This window comes from Miniopterus schreibersii (assembly GCF_964146895.1).
Source record: "Miniopterus schreibersii genome assembly, chromosome: 4".
Lineage (NCBI taxonomy): Eukaryota > Metazoa > Chordata > Mammalia > Chiroptera > Miniopteridae > Miniopterus > Miniopterus schreibersii.
The window spans coordinates 66,137,602-66,160,540 of NC_138105.1; the positions used below are offsets into that span (position 1 = coordinate 66,137,602).

Here is a 22,939-nt window from a genome sequence, read left to right on the forward strand (position 1 = left end):
AAATGAGACTTGAGGAGGTTTAACAATTTCAATGTCTTAATAAACTTTCCTGAGAACTGACTATATTTCAGGCATTCCTCTAGGGCAGGTTTCTCAGCCTCAGCGCCATTGATACTTGGGTCCAGATACTTCTCTATTGTGGAGGGCTGTCCTGTGAATTATAGGGTGTTGAGCAGCATCTCTGGTCTCTACCTGCTCAATGCCAGTATCACTCACATCTCCCAAGTTGTGATAACCAAAAATGTCCCCAGACATTACCAAATGTCCTGGGGGGGGGAAGCAGAATCGCTTCCCAGTGATATATACTGGTCTAAGAATTAGAGATTCAATAATAACAAACTGCAGCATCTCTGATCTCCTGAAGCTTACATTATGGGGGACTGCAGAATGGGATTGGGAGTTAGTATTTAACGGGGCAGAGGTTCAGGTTGGGAAGACGAAAAAGTTCAGGAGATGGATGGTGGTGATGGTTGCACATTGAGAATGTAATTAATGCCACTTAACCTTACACTTAAAATGATCAGAATAGTAAATTTTATGTTGGGCATATTTTAACTGCAATTTAAAATGCACCAGACCAGTGCTAAGCTTGAATCTGGGGTTGGGCGCCTCGGCTGCAGCACCACGGACAGCTCCCAGTGCTCTCTCTCCTCGGGAGGGGCCGGGCTTTTCAAACAGCCCTCTGTCCAGAACGCCTTTCTCCCCTTTTCCATTCTTCCAACTCGTACTCAATCCTCGGGATCTAACTCACATCATCACCACCCCGTGATATCTGCTTCAAAATGTCTCTAAACCAGCCCAGACTCCTTTTCCCATCTGTTTCTCATAATGGGAGTCCTATGAAAGTAAAGTCTTATTCGTGTTTCTGACCCCAGTGCCCAGCACTGGCCTGATCTGGATTTCCCACTCAGTTAACACGAGAGTCTTTTCCCAGAGCTCCAGTTCCTTTAGCCAGGAGGTGCAAAGTCCAGATCTTGTGCTAGAGGCTCTGGGTTCCCCTCTTCCTCTGCTGTGGGACAGTTGCCTTTATGCCTTTGGCTTGGAGGGGCACATAGGCTGACGCTGTGAGGGAGGCAGCCACACAATCGTGCTGTGTGGTATCCATGATAGGAACCAGCATTCATGTGTTCTACCTGCATTTCCCAAACATCTCCTTTGTGCCAGGTGCAGCTATCCTCTGCAGGGAACATTGCAGTGAACAGGACCAACTAAATCTCATCTTCCTTGAAATGTATAGTCTAATAAAGGGGGGGGGGGTCAGACAATAAACAAAAAAACAAGTAAATCATTTCAAGTAGTGGGAAGTGCTGTGAAAAAAATCATCAGGTTTCTCAATAAGTACATATACACCCATTTTGACTGCAGCACTATTCACAATAACCAAAAAAGTAAAACAACCCAAGTATCCAACAACTGGTGAATGGATAAACACAACATGGTCCAGCCACACACTGGAATATTACTCAGCCATGAAAAGGAGTGAAGCTCTGACACACGGTACATGTGGATGAAACTTGAAAACATGATGCTTAGTGAGAGAAGCCAGACACAAAAGGCCATGTAGTGTGTGATTCCATTTATATGAAATGTCCAGAACAGGCAAACCCACAGAGAAGGAAAGTGGATTCATGGGTGCCAGGGGCTGGGGAGGGGGATTGAGGGAGGGCTTAATGGTGATGGGATTTCCATTTAGGGTGATAAAAAAGTTCTGGAACTAGATAGTGGGGATGGTTCCACAACAATGTAATGTATTTAATGCCATTGAACTCTATACTTACTTGAAAATGGTTAAAGTGGCAAATTTTATGTTGTGTGTATTGTACCACAATTTAAATATATATATACTTAAAAAATCAGCTGGGCAATGGGATGGAGGGTGATGGAGTAGGAGGCAAAGTAGGGGGTGAAAGGCTCTCTGAAGAGATTACTTCTGAGATGACACCTGAACAATGTGAACATTTGGGGGAAGAACATTCCTGGCAGAGGGAACAGCACGTGGAAGGGTCCTGTGGTGGGAATAAACTTGATGTGTTCACAGAACAGGCAAAAACCACTGTAGTGATTAAGGCTGGAGAGAAGAAGAAGCATAAGTTCCTACCAGTCCCTACTTGGGGTCACGGATTAGTTTCCTGGGGCTGCCATAACAAAGTACTACAAACTAGGAGGCTCAAAATCATAGAAATTTATTCTCTCACAGTTTTGGAGACCAGGAGTCCAAAATCAAGGTGTCTGCAGGGATGGCTCCTCCTGGAGGCTGTGAGGGAGAATCCATTCCTGGCCTCTCTCCCAGCTTCTGTAAACAGTAAGCAAGAAATATGTATAGAGCCTTTCTCATGCTCCTGCACCAAGTGTTCTCGGTGCATTATCTCATTAAATGCTGAAACACCACTACCATTTTTCCATTTCGCAGGTGAGGAAACTGAGGCGGATCCAGGGCTCAAACCCACACTTCTGGTCTGATTTCAGAGGATTCACTGTTAACTCTATAGCATCATTCTACAGTCCTCTGAAGTCCTCCAGGACAAGGTCACCGCAGTGCACAACTGCAAGGAGCGCCTTTCCCTGGGTGGCACCTTGCAAACGTGCCTGAGATTTTTCTCCCCAGCACACATCCCGGTCCTTGGCACGGGACTCAATCAATAGGGAGTGGCCGGCTGAGGGACCCATGAATGGGGTCCTGAGGATTTCGTTTCCTCCCTCCTTTCCTCTTAATCCAAGGAATGAGGCCATTGGCGCCATTTATTTATTTATTTGTCCCTTGTTTTGTTTTTAAATCCGTGATGCGCCATCAGAAAATCATTTCCGCTCCTGCGGCTGGCGAGGCTCTTGGAAATGCTCCCTCCCAGCCAATGGAGAGCCCCGGATTCCGGCAGGGGGCTGTGCTTTCTGGTCAGCCCTGCCCCCCCCGACCCACCCGGCACACAAAAGCAGCGTAATTAACCGTCCGAAGGAAGCCGCGCCTCTGACAGCTGCAAAGAAGAAAATACCTTAGCGGCGCAGGCTGCGAGGATGACGGCGGCCGCCGCTGCGGCCGAGCGAGGGGGAGCCGACAGCTAGCTGCGAGCTCTCCCAGCCCTGGACAAAAGCGCCTCCGCGCCCGCCGCTCGCGCGGGTCACCTTGCTTGGATGCAGAGCCCCCCCTGCGCGCATCTCCTCTGGGCGCTCTGAGAGCCCGGGACCGGCCGGGAGGACCGGGGATGCGGGGCTGCCGCGGCGCGGGGCTCGCCTTTGTCTGCGCATAACCAGGGAGGCCTCGCGAAGCAGCCCTACCGGCGGAGGTGAGTCCACGTTTCATTTCCCCCCCACTCTGCCCAGGAGGGGTGCCCCAGACTTCTGCTGCTGCAAACCCCCTTTGGGGCTGAGGGGGCTGGTGGGAGCAAAGAATCGGGGTCCTGACTCTTTGGGTGGGAACCCATCCATTTTTCCTTCCGCCCACATTCACACCCACAGCTCCCTCTCCATGCCCATCGCTCACCTGGAAGCAGAGAGGCGCACGATTTTCAGGACGGGTTTGGAGATTAGGCAGATAAAACCCTCAGCCCCTCTCTGGGACGCTTCCTAAGAGACCAAAATATCCACCTCCCACCTCTGTGCCTTTCCTATTTATAACACGGGGAGCGATCTGGAAAAAGGATTTGAGAGATGTGTACATAAAGGCTTGCCTAGGGGTGGGAGGAAGGGGGAGGTTTGAAGAGATTCCTCCCTCTCTCTCTGAACTTGAATGTGATGGGCACCACGGCGCAAGGGGACACTTCTCAGCTATCCCAGCCTTTGCCTTATCTGCCACTCTTAAATGTGAAGTCAGGATAGGAGAGTGGGAGGGGACAGGGCCTATTGGGGGGGGGGGCTACCCACACCCACATTTAGAGGATCTTGGGGCGACGTGTGTGGCTTCAAGGTCTGGGCTGTAGGTATGTGTGTATGTGGGGGCGGGGTCCTTCCTAGGGGCTGAGGTCACACCCAGCTCAGGATAAAGAAAACTGACGCAGAAAACCACTCCCTTCAGATAGGAAATGAATTTCCATTGGCGTGAACTTTCACTTGCAGTAAGGTTTGGGTGGTGGTTGCCTGCACTGGCAGGAAGATTTTTTTTTTTTTTCATACTGCGTCTCACTGTCCCTCCTCCATGAATGAATGACGACATTGAGGACAGTAAAAAGAATCGAGTGAGAAACTCTCACAGAAGTGGGAAAGGGGTTTTAATTGTAGCCACCCCCTCCCTCCCTGCCTGGGCCTCACCTGTCTCAGGCTTCTTCTGGGCTCTCCCTCTCTGAGCCAAGATCCCAAATGCAGACCCACTCTTTCCAGGGATGGTGGCTCAGTGTGGGTGGGGCTTTGGATGTCACACCTGAACTGTTAGCCATGCACCAGCTCTGCAGAGGGGCAGCTGGGCGTCAGGGAAGGTGAGGGGCTGGCTGGAGGTGGAGGAACTTAGGTGCTAGCAAGTGAGGATAACAACACAGGAGCTGTTTGGAGGATGGGATGCAATGACACGGTAGGTCCTCTATAATGACAGCCAAACCCATGCCTGAAGTCCTTTTACAAACCTGCAGATTAAAACAGTGGTTCTCAATCTCAGATCTATAGACTTTTGGGGCCAGAGCATAATATCCTGGACACTCTAGGGTGTTGAGAATCATCCCTGGCCCCCATCTTTCAATCCCAGGAGCAGTCCCCTCCAGTTGTGACAACCAAAAATGCCTCCAAATATTGCCATGTGTCCCCTAGGGGTGGGGCTGGGGGGTATCAGAATTCCCCCCAGTGGAGAACCACTGGTTTAAAAAGCACAGAACCTGTGGTGTCAATTGAGTCATAAGATCCTGGAATGTGCCCCAGCCAGTCTGGCTCATTGGTTAGAGCATTCGCCCTTGGACTGAAAGGTTTCAAGTTCGATTCCTGTCAAGGGCACTTACCTTGGTTGCAAGCTCCATCCTTGGCCCTGGTTGTAGCGCTTGCGAGAAACAACCAACCGATGTGTCTCTCTCTCTTCTCTCTCTTTCTCTCTCTCTCCCTTCTACTCTCTCTGAAAAGCAATGGAAGAAATATCCTCAGGTGATGATTAAAAAATCCCAAGAAACTATTAAAGATCCTGCCCAAAAGGTATCATCGAGATTATTTCTAGCACAACTCTTTCATTTCTAGACAGGGAAACTGAGGCCTGAAGAGGTGAATGACCTGAGAGTCTGCCATGCCCCAAGGTATACCCAAATTCAATCTCACTCAGCAGCTCACTCTGCTCCCAGACAGCCCAGCACTTAAGCCATCACCTAGAGTGCTGTGTCCACCCTGCCCCTGCCCCCAGCCAGCTCCTAGAACAAGGAAAACAAAACTGGCATTTTGTGCTTGGTAATAATTATGATCCTGACTTCCAACCCCTGTCACTTTCCACACTATCTTCGGTAGCCCTCAGGTCAGCAAGTTGTCAGGATTTGCTTCTTTGGGAGTGGGGGACAGAGAAGGACAAAGGGACAGAGGGGCAGGGTAGGTGGCCTGAAGCAGATAGAGATGGGTTGGGGATGACCAGGTCTTATTTGAAAGCATCAATCCCAGCAAGAAAGCTTAAGTATATCAGTCATCAACACTTTAGTATAAATGAATTTAATTGCTTTATGGCTTCCCAGTTGAAGTCTAAGGTAATGACCGGATGATGAGCCCTGGGGAAGGTGGATTTCAGAGTTTTAGAGGGAGGGGAGCTTGTAGCTGGAGCCTCAGTCTCTCACCTGGGTTCACACTTCAGACCCACATGGGTGTTCTTAGGTCTCTATGCCTCTATTTTCTGACCTGTGAAATGGGAAGCCTCATGGGGTCGGGCAATGATTCAATAAAATGATAGATGCAAGAGCTCTTTGCAGATGGATCTAAAATGCTGAACATGGGGAGGGGGTGTTATTATGATGACTGTCCAGTGAAACCTCCATCCATGGCTTTCCTTCAGAATTCATCCCTGCTTCAAGCCGGTGCCTCTTCTCAGATCCTATGGGGACAACAGAAGCCACACTCCGGATGGAAAACGTGGATGTGAAGGATGAATGGCAGGATGAAGGTCTTCCCAGGTATAGCTCCCCAGGTCTCTGTGTCAGCTGTGGGGGGAGTGGGTCCAGCACTTCTCCAAGGTAGCGTGCAGGAGACACTGCCAGTTGACCAGTCCAGGCCCATAACGAATATTTGCTGTATTATTTAAGATTGATTTCCACCCCATCCCCTGCTCCAAGCAAGCTCCCATTTCCACACTACTTTAAGAATTCTAAACATTCTTGAAAACCCATCTTATGGAATATTACAGTAGTCTTACCTGGGTTTCCATGAATCAGGTGATAGTGTATTTTTACCTGCAGCAGCCAGAGACACTGTGTCATACCCCTGCTTAAACCCCTGGGGCAAATACCCATCTTACAGAGAATCCGGTGTTCAGATTCCACCTGCTTCTTTGAGCTCACTCCCATCATTCTCTGTCCCCTTCATGTCTCTCCAGCCCCAGTAGCTTCCTTCCAGTTTCTTGCCCATGCCCGGCTGCCTCTGATTTTCAGACTTTGTACTAGCTGTTCTCTCTGCCTGGAATGCTCTTCCCCAGACACCCATGCCTCCTTCACCTCCTTCAGATCTCTGCCACAGGCCACCTGCTCAAAGAAGACCTCTTGGTTCCTTTTTTACCCCCTCCCAAGTTCCTGAATAATGGCACCCAAAGATACCCAACATCCTTACCACTGGAACCTGGAGAATGTTCCCTTAATGGCAAAAGGCACTTTGAAAATGTGATTAAATTAAGGATCTTAAAATGAGATGATCCTGGATTATCTAGGTTGGTCCTCAGTGTCGTCACAGGGGTCCTTATAAGAGGAAGACAGACGGATACTTGACTACAGAAGTAGGAGCTACGATGATGGAAGTAACAGATGTAGTCATGGGAGAAAGGGGCCATGAACCAAGGGATGCAAGCACCTCTGGAAACTGGAAAAAAACAGTAAACAGATTCTCCCCTAGAGCCTCCAGAAGAAACTAGTCTTGCTCACACCTTGCCTTCAGCCCAGTGAAACTGATTTTACATTTATTTCTGGCCCCTAGAATCATAAGAGAATACATCTGTGTTGGTTTAAGCCACTAAGTTTGTGCTAGTTTGTTACAGCAGCTGTAGGAGACTCATACTATCTCCTACCCCAAATATTGTATATATTTATCTTGTTTGAAGTCTATTTTCCCCAAAAGGAACCCTAGAGCAGGGGCCTTTGGTGTATGCCAGCATGAGGACAGAGCCTGGCATACAGTCGGTGCTCAGTAGATAAGGTGAATGAATGACAGTCACCAGAAGGAATAAAAACAAGTAGGAAGAAAGCCCTGAGCATCCACTGCTGACACGCATGAGCCACCAGGCCTGCCTCTCTCTCTCTCCCCTCCTCCCTCCCTCCATCTCGCTCCCTCCCTCCCTCTCTCTCTCTCTGTTTTCTCCTCCAGCAAGGCATTGCTTACATAAGGGAAAATATCTTCAGCCAGGCTCCCCTAATTTATTGGTTGGATACAACCACTCATCTCCCTCTCCATTTAATACAAGGACTTTACCCCCAAAGAGATAGAACATGTTTACCCTGGAAAAGAGACTGAGGAGGATCTCCAGCTCCAGAAATCTCAGTTGGCAAAGGTGCTGAGGGCAGAAACGAGGCTGATGAACAACAAGCATGACAGGGATGCAGGTTTGAGTCCAGTATATAGAATATGTGGACGTAATATATACTTTTTACAACCGGTCCCGTTCAAAAGTTAAACGGGCTTGTGGGAGAGGTCCCGAGCTCCCTATAACTGTGTCTTAGTAGAGCCTGTGATGTGGAGGGCATCAGCCCTACTTGAATCTGAATTTAGCCCTTTCCCAGAGCTAGTCATTTTCAGTCTATATTTTGCACAGGTGTGTGTGGCTCTTTATAGCGAGAAGTGCCAGTTCTCAGAAGTGCTGAGAATCTCTTGTCTGCCTAGTACTGTCGTCTACAGGGGTTTGTCTTCAGGAATTCAAGTATTTTGGGAAAGAGATGGCCACTGCATTGGGGCCGACCTCCTGTCCTTTCACCTTTAGAATGTTCTTTCCTCTCCACATTCCCTCCTGGAGGTCTTTCTCTTCAACTCCATAAGATAGGAAGAGCTAATGTCTGGGTAAGGGGTCTCATGACACCCAGACTTGGCAGTTTGGGCAAATTAAGGATCGTTTTCTAGCAAGGAAGTCCTGATGTAGTTAAAAATGCTCTAAAGTGGACGAGAACTGGCTTTGAGAGCAGTCACTTGTTCCTGGTACGGAGGGTCTGGTTTCTCCCATGTAAAAGGTGAAATTGGATGGGGTGATCTCAGTAGGTTCCTTCCAGCACCAAGCGCCGGGTGCCCAAAGGGTCTTCACCAGTTTTAACATCTCTGGCCTCTGCTGAGACCAAAGCACTCCTGGGTCTGGACTTTGAGAACTTTCTGATTCAAACCCCAACAGGCTTGCTAGGCCACCTCAGGCAACTCTTCCAACATTTTTGTGCCTCACTTTTCCTATCTGTAAAATAGGAGCAATCATCCCTGGCTCAGTGAGTTGTGAGAACTCAATGAGGCCTGTGGGGCTAGACAGCTAAGACGGTCTGTCTAAAGGATGACAGCTGTGCAAAGTCATTGTCACCTCAGTATTGTTCCTATTAGCTTGTATCTTGTTCACTCCAGTACCTTTTTCTGCCCCTCCCCCACCAATATTTTAAAAAATAGCCAGCCCCTCTCCCAAGCATCCTGGAGACAAAAATGGGACTGATTGCAGCTGCAAATGTGAATTTCAAGTGAGTTTTCCCCAGCTGCAGAGGGTCCCTCTCCCTTTTCAGTAGTTCAGTGTTTGCAAGATAGTGGCCTCGCTGTGCGGCCCTGGGTCATGAGTGTGCCTTTGCCAAGGCTTCTGTCTTCCTCATTCTGGAAGAAATGAGTGCAGCTCCTTGATACTGCGTCCAGCTGCATCTCAACATAAGCACCTCTGTCTGGTGCCAGACAACCCACAATTCTGTTCCTTCCAGCTCAATGAGCCCTTCCCGGGGGCGTCTTCAAGCTTCTCGATGGGTGTCGGAGTGATTGCCTTGTGCCCACAGTCCCCTCCTGCTGCCGTTATCTCGCAGTCTCTTCCTTCACTTCCTCGCTTCTGCAGATTCCTATGGAGCCTGAGCTGAGGGCAGTCTGGGGATTATCTATCTCGCTGCCTTGTTTTCTCCATTAATTCAATCTAATGATCTGCACCAACTGTATGCCAGGCCTTGGGTGAAACACTGGGGACACGTGGAGAACATTACAGCCGTCCTCATGGGGCACTCACAGTCTGTTCCATTTAACCTTACAGCCCAGTGTTCCCTTGGAGAGTTCCTGGGTGGGGTCTGGCCAGGTAGAGGCTGAGCATTCCGAGCAGAGAGAGCAACACATGTAAAGGCCCTGAGGCCACCAGAAGCAGGTTGAGGGACTGAAGGAAGATTGAGTGGAGAAACTGAGAACCAGGGTAGAGAAGGGCTTGATCAGGGACTCAGCTAGGGAGAGGCAGGTGCAGGATTAGATGTCTGACTGGTGCATCAGCCGAGTGGCTATGGGTTTTGTTTGCTTATAAAGTTTTATTCTGCTACAGTCCCAAACTTAACAAAATATCTAAAAGCAAGAAGCAGTGCTCTAGGCAGATGGAACAAGATGTGCAATGGCACTGGGGCAAAGAAGACTTTGGCATGGTAGGGAATGCAGTATGAAAGCCCAGCTAGATCACTGGTATGAGGGTGGAGGGTTCACAGATGCCACATCCTGAGGGCTGCCCAGGTGAGGGATTTTGATTTCACACTGAGACGGTGAATGAGTTTCCTAGAGCTGCCATAGCAAAGTACCAAAAACTGGGTGGCTTAAGACAACAGTTCTAGAGGCTAGGCGTCCAAAATCAAGGTGCCAGTGGGGCCCTACTCCCTCTAAAGGCTCTAAGGGGAGGATCCTTCCTGCCTCTTCCAGCTTCTGGTGCCTGCTGGCAATCCTTGACATCCCCTGGCTTGTGGACACATCACTTTAACTTCTGCCTCCATCCTCACATGGACTTCTCGTCTGAGTGTCTGTGTGCAAATTTTCTTCTCCTTCTTTATAAGTACAGCACTCACTGGGTTCAGGGCCCCCACAATCCAGAATGACCCCAACTTAATTACATCTGCAAAGACCCTGTTTCCAAACAGATCACATTCCCAGGCACTGGGGGTTAGTAACTGAATTACCTTTCAGGGATGACACAACTCACCCCACTACAGAAGGATAAAGCCACACTGTATGCCTTGCATATTAAGGGGAGCCCCGCTTTTTCCATGGGTTGCCCATCCCTGAGAGCAAGCTCTACAGAGAGCCTTCTGGATCCACTTCAGGTTCATGGTAGGGCTTTAGCTCTGCATAACTTGAGGTTTTCCTGGGACTTGGGGAAATAACAAGGTCTCACCTGGTCTTGAAAGCCACAGCCCTGTGAACCAGCAGGATGGGTATTTGTTCTGCCTTTCTCAGGAAGCTGTGGGCTTTCCTCCAAGGAGTCTGGAGTCCTGCTGAGTCAGCTTCTCCAGTTGTCCAGCATAATCTGGAACATTTATTGAATATACATTGCATTCTGGGGGCTGTGCCAGGTGCCTCAGCCTCATGACCTTCTCCCATCCCCAAGACAGCACCTCCCCTGGCCCTCCCTGCCCACCCACATTCTCCATGCACTCCCACTCCCTCATTGGTCTCTCTGCTCCTCACACCTTGGTCTGCTTTCTGATCTGTTCGTAGGACTCACTAACTTTATTCGTCCTTAGGGCCTTTGCGCCTCCTGTGCCTTTCATCTGGAATGCCCTTCCCTCAGTCTTCCCATGATGCCAACCTCTTTCTTTCAGTCTCCACTCAAAAGTCATCTGCTCATTGAGGCCTTCCCTGACCACCCTGTAACTGCCCCCTGCCCCTCCTCTTCCTTTATCTTGCTTATTTCCCTTGTTGCAATTATCACCATCTGCTTTGTTCATCTGTTTCCCTCTTTTTCCTCTTCCTTCCCTCTTGTATCAATCAGGGTTCTTAAAAAAAAAAAAAAAAGGACCAGTGGTTTTCATTACATATATACTATGTATTTATATTATTGTATTTATTGTTGTATATAATATTATTAACTAATATAGATACTATTTTGTGTTTATTTGTATTATGCATATAAGTATGTATATTTTATTCATAATATAAATATATTATATTTTAATATATTTTTATATATGATTGTGTATATTTTGTGTATATTATATATATGATTTATTCCAAGGAATTGTCTTACTCAACTGTAGGGCTGTCAAGTCTAAAATCCATAGGGCAGGCTGGAAACTCAGGCTGGATTCGACGCTGCAGTCTTGAGGCAGAATTCATTCTTCTTCGGGAAAACCTTCAGGCCTTTCAGTTGTATGAGACCCGCCACATTGTTGAAGATAGCCTCTCACTTAAAGTGCACAGATTATATATTTGAACTACATCTACCCCATACCTTCCCGGCAACACCTAGACTAGCATTTGATCAGTTAACTGGGTACTAGAGCCTGCCAAGTTGGCAGAAAGCTGCCCACAAACCCTGTATTACTGTCTGTCTCATTCAGCCCTGTACATTCCGCAGAGCCCAGGCACCTAATATATTTGTGAAATGAATGAAAAGTAGGTACTAGCTCCATTCCCATTTTACTGATGAGGGAAACAGGCCCAGAGAGGGAAGAGCGCCACCTAGACATAGAGCGCTGGAGGGCTGCGTACGTGTTTGCTTCCAGGCTCAGACACTTGCGTCTTAGTGAGTCCCTTAGTTTCCCAGTCTGCGTCACTGCGCAGTTGGATGCTTTCCCCACCTTGCCGGTCAGGCAGCACCTAGTAACAGTTGGCTAGATTGGTGGCCAAGCAGGCTCTTCATGGACCATCCAAGGCTGGGAGGATGAGTCACATCCTGATGAGAACCGAAGACAGTGCAGTTTTCCTCTGGCAGGAGAAGCTGGCGGCCAAACAGGGCGCCCAGCTCTGCCAATGAGAAATGCTCCCCAGGCCAGAGGGCTGCTTCCCTGCTGGGGTTGGTGCACATGTGCTAAGTGGACACAAGGGGGCAATAAAAGGTAATGACTGGAATTAGCTGTTAACTTGTTCATTTCAGCCCCAAGTGGTCCTCTAGCCCAGCCTCAGTTTCCTCCTCTGTGAAATTGGCTTCTGCCTGACTCGTAGGGTTGCTGTGAGGACCAAATGAACATTCCAACCTGGTACACAGCAAGTGCCCTGTCCATGGGGTAAGTTGTGGTTCTAGCTGATTCTTAGAACAGGAATTGCAACCTCAGACACTGAAGGACGGTGGGCAGGCAGTGTAAATGAGAGAAGGAGCTGGAAGAAAATTCCCACACCTAGCTGAACAGGCATGGCTACAGTCAGTTCCTGACGGTGTGTTACCACATGTGAAGGGCAGATCTGATTCAAGAAAAGACAAATCTCTGATTTAACAGCAAATTTAACATTTTTAAATGCTGTGTGGACTGGATGGAACTAGGGGTGCTACATCAGCCATCAGTCTACAGTTTGGGGTAACCTTGCACATGGGCAGTGTGCTTCCTGTACTCCAGGACCCTGGACTTATTCATGAGTCACCAACCCCTCCCCTCCCCCATGTCTAGAGCAGGGGTGGCAGCTACAGAGAAGAGGGACAAAGCAGTGAGGACATGAAATGCCTCTTTAAAACCTTCTTCTGACTTTATTTTTTTAAATATATCCTTATTGATTTCAGAAAGAGGAAAGGAGAGGGAGAGAGAGAGAGGTAGAAACATCAATGATGAGAGTTATTGATCGAGCCCACAACCCGGGCATGTGCCCTGAAAGGAATCGAACCCCAATCGCCTGGATCCTAGGTTGACGCTCAACCGCTGAGCCACGCCCGGCTGGGCCTTCTGACTTTATTAAAAGCTTGCTTTATAAAAAAAACCAATTGCGGTGAAATTCACATTAACATAAAATTAACCATTTTAAATGCACAATTCAGTGACATTTGGTGTACTCACATGTTGCACAATCATCACTTCTATCTAGTTCTAAACATTTCTATCACCCCAGAGAGGAGCCTTGTCCCTTTTAGCAGTCACCCCACCACCACCCTCCACCACACCCTGGCAACCACTAACCCACCTTCTGTCTCTGGATGTGCCTGTTCTGGACATTTCACATAAGTGAATCACATATTAGATGGCCTTTCTTGTCTGACTTCTTTAACGTAGCATACTGTTTTCAAGGTTCATCCCTGTTGTAGCGTGTGTCAGTGCTTTGTTCCTTTTCACGGCTGCATAATATTCCGTTGTATGGCTGGGTCACACTTTTTTTTATCCATTCATCAATTGATGGATATCTGGGTTGTTCCCACCTTTTGGCTATTGTGAATCACACTACTATGAAATTTGAGTATGAGTTTTTGTGTGGGCCTCTGCTCTATTTTGACCTCCATGAGAGCAGGGCAACAGCTGATTCACTCTTTCTTCCAAGACCCTTCAAAGCACCTGGAAAGGAGTAGTTACTCAAAGAACATTCCATGCATGTGAATGGGAAAAAGATGGGAGGGAGGAAAAGGAAGAAGCATGGATAGGTTTCACCCAGCTCATCCCCTACAAGGAACAGAGGGGAAGGAATAAAGGGTTTTTGAAAAGGAAAGGAAAAAGCATTCTACCATCCTTCTCAGTCTAAACAGCCCCCCTATCAGCTGAACCGGCACTGAGGAGTGGCAGAAATGAATTAATGCTGTAGTGCTTCCCTGAGTCAGCATACCCCGAAGCCAGAGCCTTGGACAGCCCTGTGCACTCTGCAAAACCTTCTGCCTGGAATTGAATATTTCCCCAGGGAGCAAAGGACCTGCGTCGCATGGGTCAAGCTCAGGCAGTGGGAGCTGTTGCTCCAAAAAACAGTCTGGTCATTACCAGAGAGACAGGTCTTATTCTGCATATTTGTGCTCAGCCAAGCATTAAAGGGGCACAAATGCACATTTGGAAGCATTTTTTTTAAATTGCTTTTTCTGTATATAGAGAACCCTAAAGATTCCACCAAAAAACTACTAGAACTAATAGATAAATTCAGTAAAGTAACAGGATACTAAATAAACATCCAGAAATCTGTTGCATTTTTATACACCAATAATGAACTATCAGAAAGGGAAACTAAGAAAACAATCCCATTTATAATTTCATTAAAAATTTAAATACCTAGGAATAAATTTAACCAAGGAGGTAAAAGAACTATTTTTGGAAAATTATAAGACACAGAACAAAGAAATTAAATACTAAGCAAACAATCTAATTAAAAAATGGGCAAAGGACCTGAATAGACACTTCTCCAAAAAGGACATACAGGTAGCCAATAGACATATGAAAAGATGCTCAATGTCACTAATCAGAGAAATGCAAATTAAAACCACAATGAAATATCACCTCACACCTGTCAGAATGGCTCCATCAACAAATCAACAAACAACAAGTGCTGGCGAGGGTGTGGAGAAAGGGGAGCCCTAGTGCACTGCTGGTGGGAACGCAGACTGGTGCAGCCACTATGGAAAACAAAGGTCCTCAAAAAATTAAAAATGGAGCCGCCAATGATTCCACTTCTGGATATATATCCGAAGAAACCCAGAACACTAATTCGAAAGAATATATACACCTCTATGTTCATTGCAGCGTTGTTTACAATAGCCAAGATGTGGAAGCAACCCAAGTGCCATCAACAGACAAGTGGTTAAAAAAGTGGTGATACATATATACAATGGAATATTACTTGGCCATAAAAAGTAAAGAAATCATTTACTACAGCATAGATGGACCTAGAGGGTATTATCCTAAGTGAAATGACTCAGCCAGAGAAAGACAAATACCACATGATTTCACTTATATGTGGAATCTAAAGAACAATATAAATGAACAAACAAAACAGAAACAGACTCATAGATACAAAGAACAGACTGGTGGTTGCCAGAGGGGAGAGGGTTGGAGGGCCATGAAGAATGCCGATTATATCCCAGAGCATGTAAAACTGCGTGACACCAGCCAAGAGCCTCCTTCTCACTCAGCTTTGGCTTCCCTCACCTCGAAAAAGGACAATAGACATTAGGTTCTCTGCAGGGAGCCCCCAGCACTGGGGCTCTATGACTTTCTGTGCTAATGCACAGATGTATTTTGTCCCAACAATTCCCAGAACTAAACGGGTGTTGCTGTTTTTGTTGTTTTGTTTGGTGGCTGGATTTTCGGTGCCTGGTGACTGACGCCCCTCTCGGCTGGGTCTGCAGGCCACTCCGGGAAGAGACAGGGATGGACGCCCTTGGCAGCCCAGCGGAAGACACGTCCTGTGAGTAGCCGCGCGTGCAGAGCACATGTGCTGCTTCCAGGTCTCAGCTCTGCTCGTAGGCTGTGACTCCTGAGTGGAATGTCAGGGAAGGGGGTTGTTCTGCTCCTAGGCCTGCAAGAAAAGTGGCTGTGGTGGGTGAGAGACATGTGGGCACTGTCATGAAGGTGGCACAGCGGTGTTGCTGTGTGTCCTTGAGCTGGTTACTCAGCTCCTCCGGGCCTCCAATGTCTCATCTACTAAATATAGGTAGTGAGCCTACCACACGATGGAGTGCGCCTCCCCCCAGGTCAAGGCGTGAAAAAGCACCTGTTTGTTTTGTTTCTGTTTTCCTGTTTCCCCTCAGCGCCCCCCAATACGTTGAACTTCAGCGGAGCCCACCGTAAGCGAAAGACACTGGTCGCCCCAGAGATCAACATTTCCCTGGATCAGAGTGAGGGCTCCCTGCTGTCGGATGACTTCTTGGACACCCCTGATGACCTGGACATCAATGTGGATGACATTGAGACCCCCGATGAGACCGACTCGCTGGAGTTCCTGGGGAATGGCAACGAGCTGGAGTGGGAAGGTGAGCTGGAGGTTTGCTCGTGACATCTGCCTGGCCCAGATCACACTCGGCGCCCCTACTGGCTTCCCAGGCCAGCTTGCTGGAGCAATCCCTCCGTCCCCACAGGCTCAGGTCTTCCTCAGGGCCCTAGGAGGGTCCACCTGCCCCTGAACTCCATGCATATTTTTCTTGTAAATTTGTGGCTTTTTCAGGGGGAATGTGGCTTTTATCAGGTTTTCAAAGTTGACCGAGACCAAAAGAAAGTGTCTCCAATTGATTCCACAAGTGTTTGTCCAGCATTTACTCGGGAGCAGGTCTCAACTGAGATGTGGGGATGTGGAGGGAACAGGGCAGGACTAGATGGTGCCCGCCTGCACGCATGGTGGCCGGAGACAGACAACAGATAATAAAGGAAATGAGCCCGAGGTAATTGCAGCTGGTCATCAGTGCTGTGAGAAACAGCTCTGATGGCATAGGGCCTGGGTCTCACCTAAGGGGTCATTCTGCCCCCCAAAGAACACTTGGCAATGTCTGGTGACACTTATGGCTGTTATGACTGGGGGCGGAGGCCAGGGACGTCGCTCAACACCTCACAGTGCCCAGAACACTCTCCCATAGAGAATGATCCAGCCCCAAATATCATAAATGCTCAGGGCGAGACACCTTGAGCTGGGATAACTGGGGGGGAGGGACTCTTTTTGAAAGGTGTTCAGGACAGGTCTCACTTGGTAGGTGTTAGTTGATCTGACATCTCAAGACAAGCACAGAAAGACTGTGATGGTGGTGGCCATGGGGATGGAATCAGAACCGCAGTACCTGCTGGGTGGATGTGGGATGTGAAGGGAAGAGGGGTCGATGATGGTGTCTGGGTTTGGGAGCCTGGCTGCTGGGAATATGGCTGAGCTGTTTCCTGGGGCAGGAAGCCTGCAGGATGAAAGGTGGGAAAGAGGTGGACATTATAAGAGTGGCTGAGAACCCTGAGAAGGAAAGACGCCCAGAGAGGGAAAGAATGTGCACAAGGTCACACAGCAAGCCTTTCACAGAAATGAGTTCTACCCAGGTTGACTGCCTGACATCCACCCTGAGCACTTTCCTGTGTTCCATGGCTTGAAAAAAATTATTTGGGTGTGAATTTTTGACTCCCAGGTCCCCCATTTTTCCCAGTAGCCTCAAGCTGACTCTGTCGGTGAGTGAAGTATAGGATAAGTGTTTTGCCTGTGGCCGGGAGAGAGGTGCGGGCTCCTTGACAATGGGCAGCAAAGGGAGCTGGGAGAGGCTGGGATGAGACATCGGACTCAGGCGTCCCTTCCGCTCACCCTCGCCTGCTTCCAGATGACACTCCTGTGGCTGCTGCCAAGAACATGCCCGGAGACAGCGCAGATCTGTTTGGGGACGGCCCGGCTGAGGATGGCAGTGCTGCCAATGGGCGCCTGTGGCGGACAGTGATCATTGGAGAACAAGAACATCGAATTGACCTGCACATGATCCGGCCCTACATGAGGGTGGTGACCCACGGAGGTGAGACCACACCCTGGGGGCCCCCTCCAGGCTCCAGCTGGGCAACTGGAGCCCCATCAGTGGCCCTCTCTGAACCTGTCTCTTCATGAGCCCCGGGGATGTTAAACTCTTGTCTCTGGGCGGGTGGGGGTGCAACTTGCATGTGGACGAGGCATGGATGCTGGTGCACGTAGGGGGCGCCTACGAGGATGGCAGAGACAGGTCAGGGGCATGGGGTGGCGCAGAGCTTGGAGTTCAGAGAGGGCCCTGCCCACCTCTGCCTGGGGCCACTCACTGGCTGCATCTCCCCAGGGTACTATGGCGAAGGTCTCAACGCCATCATCGTCTTTGCTGCCTGCTTCCTCCCGGACAGCAGCTCTCCTGACTACCACTACATCATGGAGCACCTCTTCCTGTGAGTGGCCCGCTGCTTCGTCCCAGCCCCCAACATTTCTGAGAGTCCCAGCAGTGGGCTGGACCAGGCTGTAAGAGCCACATTGGGAGGGGACTCTGCCTGGCACCAGACCTGGATCTGAATTCCCAGTTCATCCACCGGGCCCTTCGGTGCAATCATCATCGTCATTACCATCACAGTCACAATAAGTCACTATCACTTACTGTGTCTTTACTACGTGGCCGCCGGCAGGCCAAGTGCTACGTGTGCGATAACGCATTCCACCCTCACCACAACCCTGTGGGTTAGTCACCTCCCATTCAACAGGTGCAGAGTCACTTGCCCAAGGACACACAGGTACTGTTTTATTATGACGGAGACAGATAATACATGTAAAGCAATGGGCAGAGAACAGTAAGAGCTCAGCAAATCATGACCCCTCGATATCGTTATGAAGATTTTCTTCTTGCACAGCGGGGCTTGGGTGCCAGGTGCACCAGAGGATTAGGATGTACCCGTGGAGTGGGAAGTGGCCTGAGATACCAGGGAACCCAGTCTCTCTGATTACAGATGGGAAAGTAGAGGCTGAAAGAGAGGAAAGGATTTTTCTGAAATCCCACAGGGAGAGATGGAGCCAGGATGGACCCAGGTCCCTAATGTCCGGTGCAGTGGACCATCCGCTGTGGGTGCCTGTTTCCCAGCTATATCTGGGGCTATTGAGACCCACTCCCGGAATTAGTGGAGATATTAAGTGAAGTCACGCATATAAAGCATGGCACATAGTAAGTGCTCAGTTAAATAGTAACTACTACGATCGTTGTGCCCATTGACACAAATTTGGGGTGGGCTGGGTTATTCACATCCACCCTACCCTGAGTGTGCTGGGACAGCCTACAAACCCTGAACAGGTGTGGCTGGCACAGCTGGGGCAGAGGGCAGCAAAGGGGGAAGGTGCCACAGGTGTTCATTTCCAGGACCTGGGGCTTTCTAATTCTAGGCTGCCCTCACTGGGTCCCCTGTCTTCTGTACCCTGTGACCAGGTACGTTATCAGCAGTTTGGAACTCCTGGTGGCAGAGGATTACATGATTGTGTACCTGAACGGTGCCACCCCCCGACGGAGGATGCCTGGCATCAGCTGGCTGAAGAAGTGTTACCAGATGATCGACAGAAGGTGAGCGGGAGGGGCGGGGGCCCGCCTCAGGTGCAAGGGGACCCAAACACTGAGGTGTCAGCAGGGCTGCTTCTTCTGGGGCCCCGAAGGAGAATCTGCTCCGTGCTCTCCCAGCTTCTAGTGGTCGCTGGGAATCCTCACCGCCCCTGGCTTGTAGATGCATCACCCCAATTCTCCCTTCATCTCCCCATGGCATCTCCCTGCGTGTGTGTCTATGTCTTAATTTCCTCTTTTTATAAGGACACCACTTATCATGTATTAGAGGCCCACCCTGCTCTGTATGACCTCACCTAAACCATTACATCTGCAATGACCCTGTTTTCCAAATAATGTCCCATTCTGAGGGCCTGGGGGTTATGAATTGGGGGGGGGGGGGGTGCAATTTGACATGACTTAAATTAATTAGCTCAGACTCTAATTTAAGAGAGAGCCAGCTCTGCCACTTGCAAACTCTGCCAAGGCACTTAGCTTTGCAGAGACTCTGCCTACTCCCTGTGAAGTCCTGGCGCCTACAGGGAGTACAGAGGAGGCAACACCTGTGAGCTCCTCCCTCCCCAGGGCTTGTTCTGAGGAGCCCATCTTGCTTCCTCTGCCTTCCCACACAGATTAAGGAAAAACCTGAAGTCCTTAATAATCGTCCACCCGTCCTGGTTCATTCGCACTGTGCTGGCCATCTCCCGCCCTTTCATCAGGTGAGATTGTAACCTGTGTCCAGATACCCATGTGGGTTGCTGTGAGTCTCTCTCTTTTTTAAATCTGCATTTCCCAGCTTCTCTGTGCTAAATACATATTATTACTTTAAACAGTTTTCCATCATAGGTATTATTATTAAGGGACAAACGGGGAAAATAATAACAACCAGCTCTCCCATATTGAATGTTGGATACCTTTTAACACTTACAACCACAACCCTGAGAGGCTGGTATAATCATGCACAATTCATGGATGAGGAAACTGAAGCTCAGAAAGGTCAAGAAACTCACTCAGAGTCACACAGCAAGGTCACTAACCTGCCACACTCCCCCAGAAGGGAACCCAGCTCCATTCACTCTAGAATTTGTGGGGGGGGGGGGCGCATTAGGATGCCAAGAGGATCTGACCTACTTCTGGCCAATAATTCAATGAACCAACACATGAACCCACCCTTGGGATCAACGATTCACTAAAAGGACTCACAGAATTAGAAAAGCTGTTATACTCATGGTTATGGTTTATTACTGCAAAAGGTTGAAGATTAAAATTGGCAAAGGAAAGGGGTGCATGTGGGAGTCTAGGAGGAATCAGAAATGAGCTTCCAGCTGTCCCCTCCCAGCCAAGTTGCGCCAAAAGCCCTTAATTCTCCCAGCAAGGACATGTGACAACAGGAAGCTCACCTTGGTGGCCAGGGTTTTTACTGGGGCTTAGCTACACAGGAACGGAGCACCGGGTGGCTGACCTTAGTTACTCGGTCCCCAGCGACTCCAGAGGTCAAATTGACATTACACGGCCCAAGGTCCCCACCATAAATCACACTGTCAGCATAGACTACATGGCAGGGTTCAAGGCCCCAGGTGCAAAACACTCTTACCAGGCAAGACAATTCTAGGCTTACAGGTGACATCCCACGAGTACCAAGAGCCAGCTCTTTCTTTGCAATGTGCAGGGTTCCGGCACTCCAAGCCTGCTGGGTTCACCCTTTACTGCACGATACAGAAGCACCTGGAAAACCAGATCAAGGAAAACAAAATTTGGCATGTTAAATGCCCTAGCCAGTCACATAAAAATTGAGTGTACATTTAATTTAATATCATTCCAAACATTGAATTGAATCAAGATCCTTCTTCATTTCCACATTCCCAATTAAGAATCCATGATGAGTTTAAGAGTCGGGACCACACTTTGCCTTGAAAGACACTCAGACACCAACGATTTACAAAGAGGCGACTTCAGTGCTCTGTGCTCAAGAACCCCTAAGAGTGAAAATGCACCAACTATCGATCATTTGTGCTAATGACAAACCCACTGGGCACAACGGTGGACTTCGGCCTAATAGAACTGTGTTCCGTCCTCAATATCCCATCATTCAAGGCAGATCATTCACTCACTCTTGGTTGCCATTCCCATGGCAAATTTTGAGGATCTCATTTTGAGCTTTCAAAGATAAAAGAAGGGAGAGGGGAGAAAAGCGAACTTCTTTAAAGCTGAGGAAAGTAGAGACCGATTCTGAGCTGCAATCCAGCCCTGAGATTCTGCGATTGTATCTCCAAGAAAACCCCTGTGTGTTCCATGCTAATCAAAGGTTGGGAATGTGCTTCACGAGCTGGAATTCTCCCTGGAGAGAGCCACCCCCCCATCATGAGACCGAAAGCTCAGCCACAGGCAGAAAGAGCAGGGTCACAGCGGAGAGTCGGGCATCTGTTTCCAATGATGGGCCCACGTGGTGGGTGTGACCACATTGTCAGGATGTGAATTTTGCCTGTATTTATAGACCAGGGCCCAGAACAGCAGGTGTTGGCTCTGAGCACCACAAAAAAACCTTCATAACAAATCAAATCGGTCCACCCTCAGAGCTGCTGGCCCCAGACACATTCAGGCACAAAGTGGACAACCCCAATGAGATGTGGGGACTCGATTCCGCCCATCTCTATGAGATTCACCCCCTGGCTATGCACCCGTTCCCCTTCTGTCACGCCAACTGGAAGGAAACCTCATGCTCCGAGAATATTTTTTTTAATAAAAAAATCAATTTCAACTGCATGAGAGCAGTTGGAGTTGTTTATTCCAGTACACAAGGTTGCTTTGTGACTCTCCATGGGAAACATCTGTCTTTCCCTAACCAGTTACCACGGGCCTCTGCTGAGTAACTGCTTTCTTTTTCCCTTGTAGACACTGTGAGCCGCACAGCTCATCACTGGATGCCGGAAAGCTTGAGCCCAGTTTCCGTCTAACCTTTAAAAATAGATACAAAACTTCTTGACACTCTCGTACCCTTATATTCTCTTGGCCTTATAGTTCTCATTGTTAAAAAATTTTTATTTTCCCTTGAAAAAAAGTGTATTTTACATATCACCAAAATTAGATTTAAAAACTTTTTTTTTTTTTTAAATAACCATGAGTTTAAAGCAGTGTGCTGGTGACAAAGCACCGCGTGGTCCCAGAGAGCCTGAGTCTGGGTTTGGACAGGAAGAAGCCATTCATCCCGAAAGAATGGAGAGTGAATCAGTAGTCCCCGTGTGCCTTTCTGTGCCCAAATGACAATTGGTGTTGTCCCCAGCAATGATGAGATACCAGGAAAGCATTCTTGGGAAAATTAACTCAGGAGAGCAATTCTTAGGGCGGATGAAGAGAAAACCTAGAGTCCAGTAGAAACTTTTGCCACTCTGCTTCCTTAAACAAGTGCCTCATCTTAGCAGGGATCAGGGTTGGAGCTTGGCCCAGGACCCTTCTCCTCTTGCAAGGGGAGACCCCAGGCTCTGCTCTGTCCACCCCATTAGGGGCAGGGGGTGGAGACTGGCATTGGCTGGGGAAGGAGATTTGAGCGAAGGTGCTCAGGGCATCCTCTAATTGGGTTATGTGTGCTTCCCTGCCTGCCCTCGCTCCTTCTGCTCTGGGCAACCACTCCTCCTTCTCTTCCTGGCAGTGTCAAATTCATCAACAAGATCCAGTATGTGCATAGCTTGGAAGAATTGGAGCAGCTCATCCCCATGGAACATGTGCAAATCCCAGACTGCGTGCTACAGTAAGTGTCCCCATGCCCTGTGAGTGCCCCCACCTGCATCTTTAAGGCCTCCAAGCTCCTCAGGTTCCCACTCAGCTGAACACGGCTGCCCAAGGACCAGACATGAATGGGAGAGCAGCAGAACAGAGGGAACCAGTGAAACAAGCACATGTAAAATTAGAGGATATGGTGGGCCTGAGGGTCTAGTGCAGGACAGGGCCAGCAAGTCACAGCCCACAGCTTGTTTTTATAAATAAAATTTTATTGGCATACAGCCACACCCACTT

General features: G+C 48.8%; 1 protein-coding gene across 2 annotated transcripts in view; it reads left to right on the forward strand.

The window, feature by feature from the left end:
* The first annotated feature begins 2,534 nt into the window (after window positions 1–2,534).
* Window positions 2,535–22,939, forward strand: part of ATCAY (ATCAY kinesin light chain interacting caytaxin) — a 28,347-nt gene continuing 7,942 nt past the window's right edge. Inside the window, exons 1-10 of one of the 2 annotated variants that reach the window (XM_081136824.1) lie at window positions 2,920–3,278; window positions 5,032–5,100; window positions 5,936–6,053; window positions 15,290–15,348; window positions 15,692–15,913; window positions 17,225–17,410; window positions 17,702–17,804; window positions 18,824–18,955; window positions 19,561–19,647; window positions 22,575–22,673. In XM_081136824.1, the coding sequence (XP_080992950.1) occupies window positions 5,977–6,053; window positions 15,290–15,348; window positions 15,692–15,913; window positions 17,225–17,410; window positions 17,702–17,804; window positions 18,824–18,955; window positions 19,561–19,647; window positions 22,575–22,673 (965 nt within the window). In that variant the 5' untranslated portion in view covers window positions 2,920–3,278; window positions 5,032–5,100; window positions 5,936–5,976. Of the gene's footprint in view, window positions 3,279–5,031; window positions 5,101–5,935; window positions 6,054–15,289; window positions 15,349–15,691; window positions 15,914–17,224; window positions 17,411–17,701; window positions 17,805–18,823; window positions 18,956–19,560; window positions 19,648–22,574; window positions 22,674–22,939 lie in introns of both variants that reach the window. The other variant, XM_081136823.1, reaches the window with a different exon arrangement.